Consider the following 11,656-nt stretch of genomic DNA (forward strand, 5'->3'; position numbering starts at 1 on the left):
CAGCACCCGCGTTTCATTATCCAACACTATGTTGGGCGTACCCCAGCTTATGTTGGGCGTACTCACCTGGCTGCCACCTTGCATGCATGGGCTGAAATGCAAGTTTTTCCATTCAGGGACCAATTCTGCCTACAACTTCAAAGTACTATAACTTCTTCGTTCTAAGTCTATTTCCGATGAACTTTATATCCACGAAAAGGTGGCAAGAAGCCCTACACTCCTAGCTACACTCCAAGCCTTAAAACCTTTTCGAATAAAACCTGAGACCCATAAAAGACCGAATCGTCAGATTACGCTTATACCCTTGGCCTCCGAAGACACAATCGAATACTTTCAAAACCGGGTGTTGCATTGCCAATTCAAGAAAACAACTTCAAAATGAAGCCACTAAGCTTATAATCATGGAAAGATGGCTAGGTTTCAAAATGAGGAAAGGGAGGATGGTGGAGGAGATCTAATCCAAGAATTAAGGTGCTTAAATATGGGAAAAACCCTAAAAGTCATGGGTTTGAGCTGCAACAACCACTACGTCATGGCATCCCTCTTGCCACATTGTGGTGTCCATCTATAGATCCACATAATACATGTCATGCCACATCGTGGTCATCCATTTACCACGTCGTGGCGTATGGTGTTCCTCAAAATCCATATCTTTGACCCCATTAAATCTTCAGCTGATCAATTCTGGAAAACTGGTGTTCCAGTTTCACTTATGTGGACATAAGGACTAGTTCCGTTCTAGAGTATGCAAATATCTACTTTGCTTTTATAGATGTTTATAAAATTAGAACGAGCACATGACCATAAAAGTGCTCTTTTGCTCATGAGAATAGATTGACTTGACATATCTGTTATTTCTTCGATTCTAACTTGTGGAATCATGAGTTAAATGGTTTAAGTTGTCAATGATTTCTATATGATATTTTTACATTTATTTAAAGTTCAAAGTATAAACTATCTTAATCTAAGCATGATTAGTATGATAGTAGCGATAAATCCTAATCGGAGGATTGTTTGAGGAAAGGTAGTATTTATCACTTTGTTAAATAAAGTAATGTTTTTCTTGTTTTAGCTTTGTCTCGCAAAGGAGGAAAAAACAAGGTTTTTTTTTTACTATATAGGCCTAAACATATTTGTAATATTTGAATGCATGATTTAAAGGCATCGGAAGAGAATGCTAGGTCTAAAAGGGTGTTTGGCAAAATTATATAACTGATTTACTATATTTACATTTTGGTCTTAAATTTTACGGACAAGTTACCTTTTTTGATCATTTTTGGTTAGACAGTTTATGGTTATTTTAGAAATTAAAGAAACCGAAATTACTGTTTGTGTAGGTTTTTCTGAACCATTTCAACTATTCACGAAGAGTTGCAATTATTGGTATAAATTTAGGTGCTATAAATATGGGTTTTGCCTTAATTATTTTGGTTAATATCTCTCTAGATAATCGTTATTGTCACTAAAAACGTGCTTGTTCATGAGAAGATTCCGTGCGATAGCTCTCTTCAGTTAGTTCTTAAAGCTTGAGGAGGCTTTGGTGGAATTAGCCTAGATCCATCATTGTTCTAACAAGGGATAATATTCCGTAAGGATAATGATATTATCGTCACATCCTCGTTTTAATGCTTTGGTCATTTTAGTTTAGTATTGATACACTAGTTCTAACACTACCCCCCCTCCCCCTCCAGCAGTTTTAATAAAAACCTTAATTCTTCCTTTTTTTTAAAAAGGTTGTTGGTAAAATACGAATGCACGAAAATAAGTAGAGATAATAATGTATAGATTTTCTAGTAGGTGTCTTGAGGGTATACATAAAAAGGAAAATATTACCATAATTAAATGTGAAATGCATTAATTATGAAGAATATATTATGTATGCAAAATCCGAATAATCTATCCTACTTCCTACATGGAATATGGAATAGGTAATCGGATGATGATGGACATTAGCGACCTAATTAATCTGTCGGTAGCTTTCTTTCTAGTAATATCTTAACCAGCAATAATACAAGGTTATTATAAAAATGGTATTTTATCTGCCCAGGATTGTGAGGTTAGGGAAAGAAAATACAAGGAAAAGGACAAGAAGATGGCGATATTAATGTTGCATAATACTTTCTTGATAATGATGGCGATGAGACTTTAAGAAATTCATAAACAAATACATTAGTTTAGAGAAATTAATGTAACATCAGCCTTATGGTTCTAGAATTTAAAACCTCCGGCTGTGTATCCGGCATCCACAACAATAACTTGTCCAGTAATATAGGATGCTGCTGGGAGGCAAAGGAATGCCACCAAAGGTGATATTTCATCAGGTTCTGCTATTGGACGGCCTGGAGTGCGAGCCATTAATGGGGCATATGCTTCAATAATTTTGTCATCCACCTTCTCCTGTTCCATAGTATGATACATTAAACGATCAGACCAAAAGAGTAATCCTAACATTAAATTCTCTAACTTCTATAATGAATCACAGCAAGTTCAAAGCATGCATCCCTTTGTTATGTTTCAGGTAAAGCCAAAACGCCCATGGCAAAAATTCAAATGTAAATATATTCAGAAATGGTCTTGTAAGAGTGCTGGGAATTTTTTTAAGGATCTTACGAAGTTCATAATGGTGGTTCTGACACCCCATGGTGCAACAGCATTGGTGCGAATATTGTCTTTAGCCCACTCACAAGCCAAGTTCTTGGTCAATTGATTGATTGCACCTGCGCATGAATCATGGCATAAACGATATGATCTTTAGTTCATCTTTTATTTTGAAAAACCTATTTAGAGTTTGATAAAAGACCTTTAGCAGCTGCATATACAGATATGGAAGGAAGACCCGTGACACCAGCAACAGAAGAGATGAACACGATGCTTGCATTTCCTGATGACTTGAGCAATGGGTGTGCGAGTTGAGTCAAATGGAAAGGAGATTCAAAGTTTGTCCCCATTATATATGAACAATCCTCGGTTGTATATTCTGTTGCATCTCTAAGTCGGGATATTGCAGCATTGTTTATCTAATACACACACACACATAATACATGTTAATTAAAAAAAAACATGTATTTAAATTTCTATTCGTTTTTTATTTTTCAGATTGATTTAGTTTTGAAGCTGACTTACAAGGATGTTGAGTTTGGCATCAAAAATGGTAGAAACGGTGTTCATGAGTTCCTCCCTTTGTTCTTTAAAAGACAAATCACAGACCGAAGCAGTAACAACATACCCTTTGCCTTTCCATTCTTCCAGCCTTTCATTGATCTCTTTTTGATTTCTTGAACACGTATGTATAGATGCACCGAATCCTGCTAATTCCTCCACAATTGAATAACTACAGCAAACAAAAATGAATTAAAACACAAATACAATTACCATATATAACATGATTATAGAAGCTCTCAACAACAGTTGTTTGAAAAGTAATTAAGTTTATATTAGAAACATATCGATGGCAAGAAAGATGACTAACCCTATGCCTCTGGTGCCACCTGTGACAAGAGCAGTCATGCCCTTGAGAGACCATTTCTGCTCTCGGCTACTAGCCATCCTCGTAATTTCCGACGAATTAGTTTTCTTTCAACTTAACCATGTTGTGTGGTACATATTCATAACCAATCCCCAATTGAGGTCAAAATCAAGTCGTATAGATTTAAATTAATTAAATAATAATGACAATTATTTGTTCATGATATAAAGTTGGGAAGTGAAGAACTAGCTTAGTCGGTTAGGTGTACTCCGCTCGTCTATTATTTTTTAAGTAATAAAAACTTATAATATTATTAATCTTAAATAATATTGATAACATAACTCTCAAAGTTTGACAAAATGTTAATTAACTATAACATTTTTGTTTGGTTCTTATAAGCTTGATTGATACGCCAAGGACTCCAAGCATCTCTCATCTTAATGTAAAAATTCATAAATAACATACATAAAGTCCGATGCCACAATATTTTAAATTTTATATCTGGTTGATCAAAAGATGGAGAGAACGATTACCAGCCACACGTATGATCAATAGTTGAGATTTTTTTTTATTAACAAAAAGAAATAATCGAGATTGATTTCGTCATTTTCAACATTAAAAAAAATCATGGTTTTAGTTATATATATTCTAATTAGAGTATTATTCATAACAATGAACATATGTATGTGTACAATTTTATTAATCTTAACAATAATTTAATTAGAATATTATTTAAAATAATATAATTATATATAATATTCTTACGATAATGTTAGTATATGTACAAATTCAGAAATTTTAATATATTTTAATTAAAATATTCAACTATAACAATTATGATTTTCTTAGAAAAAAACAGTTTAAAATCACAAAAAATAATGACGCATAATTTATAATTTTATTTTGAGAAAGAAAAACTTGGAATTTTCTTTTGGCTTAGAATGCTAAAAGTTGTCCATATTTATCACTTAAACCACAAATTAGTAATTATGTCCTCTAATTATTAATAAATTTATATATTAAATAATACATTCTTATATTTCAAAGATTAACATGATAATTAGAATAATGACTGTATTGTTATTAATTATTATTTAGTGAATGACTATTGGATTCTTCATATTTCCCCATTACTCTCTATAATTAGTGAACATTATAGCAAACATTATTATGAGTTTTATGAGTGTAGTTATGCACTACTATAATGTGCATTCATATCATACATCACCTTTCATCTTCTTCGTCTAATATAAATAGTGAATATTATGTGTTGTAATATTTTGATGATCTCATCACCAGTATTGAAATAAAAGTTCTCTCTACTCTCATGTCTTTCTTTACTTTATAATTTATCTTGTTATTAATTTGATCATATTTTATAACACATTATCAGCACGACTCTACCATAGAGCTCTAACTCTTTATCGCTTTTATTATTTTGAGGTATGTATTTTTTTATAAGTTTACATGTATAACGCTTACAAATTGTTTTATGAAATTTATTAACTAATAATTCTTAAATATACAAGTCTTTATTTTGATTAGTATTTTCACTATGAAAAACTATGTTATGCTAGAGAAAATTTTCTCTACTTTCCATGCCACCAACATGCTCCTGCAGCAGCAATATCGTAAGAAAGATTTAAAAAGAATATATTATGAATTAATCTTATTTCTTCTTGTGGCTGAATAAACTATGAACTATTGATGAAAAATCACCAATCAATCCTGACCGATTCTAGTGCATTCCCTGAAGTGAATGCAATATCATATAATCATAATAGTCATGAGTATAATCAAGGTCGTGGAGGTTATTATTATAAAAGATAACAAGATTACAAGCAACCACCAGAAGTTGGAAATTAGCAAAAATCCACATCCTAATGATAAAACTTGTCAAGGAAAAAAGAAAGTTGAAAATGTTTGTCACCGATGTGGAATGACCGTTCATTGGTCTTGTACATGTCGCTTACCAAAGCATTTTGTTGATCTTTATCAAACTTATCTAAAATCTAAAGAAAAATAATATATCAAAACAAATTTTATTCAAAGTGATATTCATGAAGATCAACCTGAAATTACACTTTTCGATGTTGCCGATTTTCGTGTCTACCCAAAAGGGACAAGTGGTGATATGGATGGCGATTGAAGAATATTGTGTAGTTTTGTTTCATGACATTTATTATGTTTTTATGTCATATGTCGAATGTTTCTTATGTTTTATTTATTTATTGAAAAGAAATATGGATATTCGCAAAAGAAATAAGGAAGATATATTTCTTGCAGACAATGCAATAACACATAGCATTTCTAATAATGAAAAATATTCTGCTAACTTATCAATTAAAGAAGCAAATGTTAATATAATAACAGGTAATGCAAAAATGATTGAAGGCTCCGAAAAAGTGAATATAATATTACAACAAGGGACAATAATTACAAATTAGCGATGCATTATTTTCGTCTAAATCACCAAGATCGAAGGCTCCGGAAGAGCGAATATAGTATTACCACAAGTGACAATAATTACAATTGGTGATGCATTATTTTTATTAAAATCACCAAGAAATTTATTAAGTTTTAAGGATATTCGGTCTAACAGATATCCGATTGAAACAACTAATGATGGAAATAAAAATTATCTCAACATTACAAAAATGATATCGGATAAGAAAAGGCTTTGGAAAAATTACTTGTATTGTCCTCCAGATTGTACTATACAAATATTACAATGATTCATGTTATTGAAAATATTACAATGATTCATGCTATTGAAAATAAAAATGGTATGATATTACCTTCATAGTTTGGCATGACCGGTTGGGCCATCTCGGATCAATTATGGTATGTAGAATAAATGAAACTTCAAGTGGTCATTCCTTGAAAAACCAGAAGATTTTTCAAGATATTGAATTGTGTTGCATGCTCTTAACGAATATTAATTTCCAGTCCATCATTGAACAAAGTTGGGTATGAAAGTCTTCGTTTCTTACAAAGAATTCAAGAGGATATATATATGGACTAATTCATCCAACACCATGTGGACCATTTAGATATTTTATGGTTTTAATTACGCGTCAAATAGATGGACATGTGTGCTTGTTGTCTAGTCATAATTTGGTTTTTGCAAGATTACTTGCATAAATAATTTGCCTAAGGGCACATTTTCCCGATTACCCAACTATGAAAATTTGACTTGACAATGTTGGAGAATTTACATTTTAAGCTTTTAATGATTATTCCATGTCGATTAGGACAACTATTAAATATCATGTTGCATATGTTCATACATAAAATGGTTTAGCTGAGTCGTTAATCAAACACTTTTAATTAATTGCAAGACCATTACTAATACATTATAAACTTCCTAATCAACATAAGGGCATGAAATTTTACATGCAATATCACTTATATGCATAATGACAACTAGTTATCACAAGTTCTCCCCTATTCAACTGGTTTGCGGTCAGGGACCAAATATTTACCATCCAATGATGTTTGGATGTATAATTTATGTACCCATTTCTCCACCTCACTTCACAAAAATAGGTCCTCAAGAAGAATGAAAATTTATGTTGGATATGAATCTCCATCTATAGTAAAATATTTAAAATCATCAATTAGAGATTTATTTACAGCTATATTTGATGATTATTATTTTGATGAATCATATTTTCCAACATCAGGGGGAGAAATAAAGAAGATGGAAAATAAAATCTCTTGAAAGGAATTGTCACTTTCAGTTTTAGATCCTCGTTCAAGTCAATGTGAACTTGAAATAAAAAAGATAATTCCTTTACAAAATGTAGCAAATCAATTGCCAGAAGCATTTACTGACCCAAAGTGAGTAACAAAGTCTCATGTACCAGCTATACTTACTCCAGTTAGAATTGATATCCCAGAAGGAAAAAAAATACAGCTGCAAATGAATCTTAGGCACACCTGAAGCGTGGAAGATCAGCCGGTTCCAAAGATAAAAATCCTCGAAAATGAAATGAAGCAAATACAATTGATGGTCCAAAAGAGAAAAAAGAATCTCTTGAAAATATTAATGAAGCTCTAGAAGAGCCCAATGACATAACAAAAGAAAATAAGGTACCTGAAAAAATGAAAATGATGAGATCTCAATAAATTATGTCATGAAAGGAATAAGATGGAACCGAAATAAGATAGACGTCGACGATAATTTTTCATATCATGTTCCGCACGCGATTATAAAGAAAATGAAGATCTTGAACCTAAATCTATTGAGAAGTGTATGAATAGAAAATATTGGCCAAAATGGAAAGATGAAATAAATAAAGAGCTTAATTGTATTACTCAACAAAAAGTTTTTGGACCTGTAGTCCGTACACCAAACAGAGTAAGAACGGTGGGACACGAATGGGTATTTGTGCGCAAAAGAAACGAGAAAAATGAAGTTGTGAGATATAAAGCAATACTTGTTGCATAGGGTTTTACCCAAAGACCCGAAATTGATTATGAAGAAACGTATTCTCCGGTAGTTGATGCAATTATATTCAGTTATTTTATAAGTTTAACAACATATGCAAAACCGGAGATGTGTCTAATGGATGTATTTACCGCCTATTTATATGGTTCACTTGAAAATGATATTTATATGAAAATCCTAGAAGGGTTTAAGGTACTAGAAGCACAAACTTCTAATTCTCGTGAAGTATATTTGGTAAAATTAAATAAATCTTTGTATAGATTGAAACAATCTGGCCGTATGTGCTTCAATTGTTTTAGTACATTCCTGTTGAAAGAGTGTTATAAAAATGATCCATTAATCCCATGTGTATTCATAAAAAGATCCAGATAAGAATTTATCATAATTGATGTTATTGTAGATGATTTGAACATAACTGGAATTCCTAGAGAATTGGAAAAGGTCACTTCTTGTTTGAAAGAAATTTTTGAAATAAATGATCTTGGTAAGATGAAATTCTATTTGGGTCTTCAAATTAAGCACACAAAAATGAAGTTTTTGTACATTAATATCTAGAAAAGGTGCTAAAAAGGTTTTATATGAATAACTCACATCCATGAGTAACCCGATGGTGGTAACGCACTTAGATGCCAAAAAGGACCAATTTCAGCATCATAAAAAACATGAAAATATTCTTGTTCCCGAAGAACTATATCTTAGTGCTATTGGTACACTAATATATCTTACTATTAATACAAGACCTGATAAATCTTTTGTCGTGAACTTATTAGCAAGATATAGTTCTTGTCCAACAAGAAGATACTGGAATAGAGTCAAACACATTCTTTGATATCTTCGAGGTACAATGGATATGAATTTATACTAATCAAATTCATAAAATGCGAAGTTAAATAGTTATGAAGATGCTGGATATTTATCTTTTCCACACAAAGCTCGATCCTAAACAGGTTATTTATTCACTTGTGGGGTAACGTAATTTCTTGTCATTTTATTAAACAAACTATAGTTGCTGCTTATTCTAACCATGCGGAGATTATAGCAACTTATAAGGAAAGTCATCAATGTATTTGGTTAAGAAATTTAACTCAACACATTTGCAAGAATTATGGTCTAACTTCTAACATGGATGTTCCAACCATACTATATGAAGATAACACAGCTTGTATAGCTCCATTCAAGGAAAGATTTATCAAAGGAGACAAAACCAAGCATATATCACCAAAGTTTTTTCACTCATGATCTTCAAAAAGAGTGTGACATCAACATATAGAAAATTCAATCCAGTAATAACTTTCATAATTGTTTTACTAAAGCACTTCCTACATCGAATTTTGTAAAAGATGGTATGAAACATTGCTATGCGGTGCTTCAAGAAAATCAAGTGATGTGCTAATCAAGGGGAGTTGGAAACATATTGTACTATTTTCCTTAGCTATGTTTTTCCCACTAGGTTTTCTTAGCAAAGTTTTTAACGAGGCAATTGTTTTCAATATCTATTATTAATCATGTACTCTTTTTCCTTAATAAATGGTTTTTCCCATGAGGTTTTACCGATTAAGGTTTTAACGAGGCATGATAGAATCGTCATTCAAGGAGGAGTGTTATGAATTATTATTTAGTGAATGACTATTGGATTCTCCATATTCCCCCATTACTCTCCATAATTAGTGAACTTTATAGCAAACATTATTATGAGTTTTATGAGTGTAGTTATGCACCATTATAATGTGCATTCATATCATACATCACCTTTCATCTTCTTTGTCTAGTATAAATAGTGAATATTATGTGTTGTAGTGTTTTGATGATTTCATCACAAGTATTGGAATAAAATTTCTCTCTACTCTCATGTCTTTCTTTACTTTATAATTTATCTTGTTATTTGATCATATTTTATAACATATATAATATTATTGATCTATTTTGGAAACATTTGTCACTGGTTGAAAAGTTATGTTTTAGTTGAAAAGTTAACTTTCAGCTCAAAAATCTAACTGTCAAGTGATAAACTAGCTTAGGCGTCAATAGTATTTGGTAAACAATTACTTATAAGTTAAATTGCACTATATAATTACATAAATAGACATTTAGATATATAACTAAAAAGAAAAAATAGATATAATTAATAGTATATTTGAAATATTTTTGAAAAAACTTCATATGCTTGTACAAAGATATCTAGTAGTTTATCAAAAGTTAATTTATAAGCTAGTTTATCAAAAGTTAACTTATAAATTGGTTTTTTTAATTTATAAGTTAGTTCATAAATTAAAAGAAACAATTTTATAATTTTATTAAACAGTAAATTATAATAAACTAGCTTAAAAATTTGTTTAATTTTACCAAAATAGAATATTTATCTTCGATAAAAGAATACAATGGTTTTCTTTATTTAATAATCAAAAATTAAATAAATAAAACTATGCAACCCATTTTATCTTACAAAGAAAATCATTGTTTCTCTTTCATTTATAGGATACATAAAGTCATTTATTTGATTTTTTTTTCTTTAGACAAATTTGTGTGCTTTAAAAAACGTAATAAAATTGTATCTATTTATATCCTTTATAATTTAACTATATATTTTTGTTGGGTTGTCCTAATAAGAGGGACTATATGTCACCTGGAGGGTAGCTTTTCAAATTTTCAACCAATTTTTTTTAAAATATAATTTAAACAATGAAAACCATTTTCTTAAAAGCAACTTAAATATCCATTGAGTTCAAATATCATAAAAACATAATCATAAAGTCAAGCAGAAGTCTCAATAAACATAATCAAGATGCAAGTACAGTCACGTCTCGTCATTCTCTTCTCACCGGAACAACTTGGAAAATATTTAAATATAAGTACGTTCCCCAATATATGATATATTCCATTACACATACAATGCATATCAACCGTAAGATCATGGCTAACACCTCAACAGGCATGTAGGCTCTCAATCATCATCACATCTGACATGTAGACTTCCTTCTAACCATCATTCCATTTGGGCAAGTAGACTTACAGCCAACACCTCAATGGGCATGTAGGTACATAATCATCATCCCATCTGACCAGTATGCTCCCAAGCATTATCCCCGTTGGGCCTATAGACTTACAACTAACACCTTAATTAGTAAGTCTGTTGCCTGACAACCATCATCCCTTTTGGGCCTACAGTCACACAACCAACATCCCATTTGACATGTAGACTCCTAACCATCATCCCTTAAGATATTCTAAAATTCATTTACACCAATAACACCTTTCTTATTCTTCAAGCTACACTCAAATGGCACAAAATCTCAAAAATCCATGGAGGGAGACTAGGGTTCTAAGCTTCTAGGGTTTTTGGAGGATGGGGGATGATAAGAGAGAAGGGTTTTTGGATGATGAAGGTTGATAATAGAGAAAACCGTAGGAGTTTGTGCCATTAAATAGTGTTAAAAACCTAATACCTAGGGTTTTACGCCGATGGCGGCAATGCATCGTGACCCACATAAAGTCGCATTATGACTTATTGGGTTGGCATACACCACGACTACCACAAGGACGCATCGAAAAGTTGCTTCCCTCCAAAACCATCTATCTTAATTCCATAAAGTTAATAACTTGGAGAACTAGAATATACTTGGAAAACAGTGTTATAACTCTACCTACTTGACTGTATTCCGTCCCTGAAATCTGCTTCCATAGACAACTATGGATAGTACACACATATCTCCTCTTTGGGCTCCTAAGTCCACTCGGAA

General features: G+C 31.5%; 1 protein-coding gene across 1 annotated transcript; it reads right to left on the reverse strand.

The window, feature by feature from the left end:
- Positions 1–2,101: 2,101 nt before the first annotated feature.
- Positions 2,102–3,644, reverse strand: LOC145057736 (tropinone reductase homolog At5g06060-like). The gene is made up of 5 exons (XM_079005618.1): positions 3,470–3,644; positions 3,124–3,331; positions 2,801–3,017; positions 2,611–2,717; positions 2,102–2,397 (listed from the first exon to the last, which is right to left on the reverse strand). The coding sequence occupies exons 1-5, from the start codon at positions 3,544–3,546 to the stop codon at positions 2,209–2,211; spliced, it is 798 nt and encodes a 265-aa protein (XP_078861744.1). The 5' UTR covers positions 3,547–3,644; the 3' UTR covers positions 2,102–2,208.
- Positions 3,645–11,656: the final 8,012 nt, after the last annotated feature.

The sequence above is a fragment of the Lactuca serriola genome, chromosome 6, assembly GCF_051521515.1.
Source record: "Lactuca serriola cultivar US96UC23 chromosome 6, Lser_US96UC23_V15, whole genome shotgun sequence".
Taxonomy (NCBI): domain Eukaryota; kingdom Viridiplantae; phylum Streptophyta; class Magnoliopsida; order Asterales; family Asteraceae; genus Lactuca; species Lactuca serriola.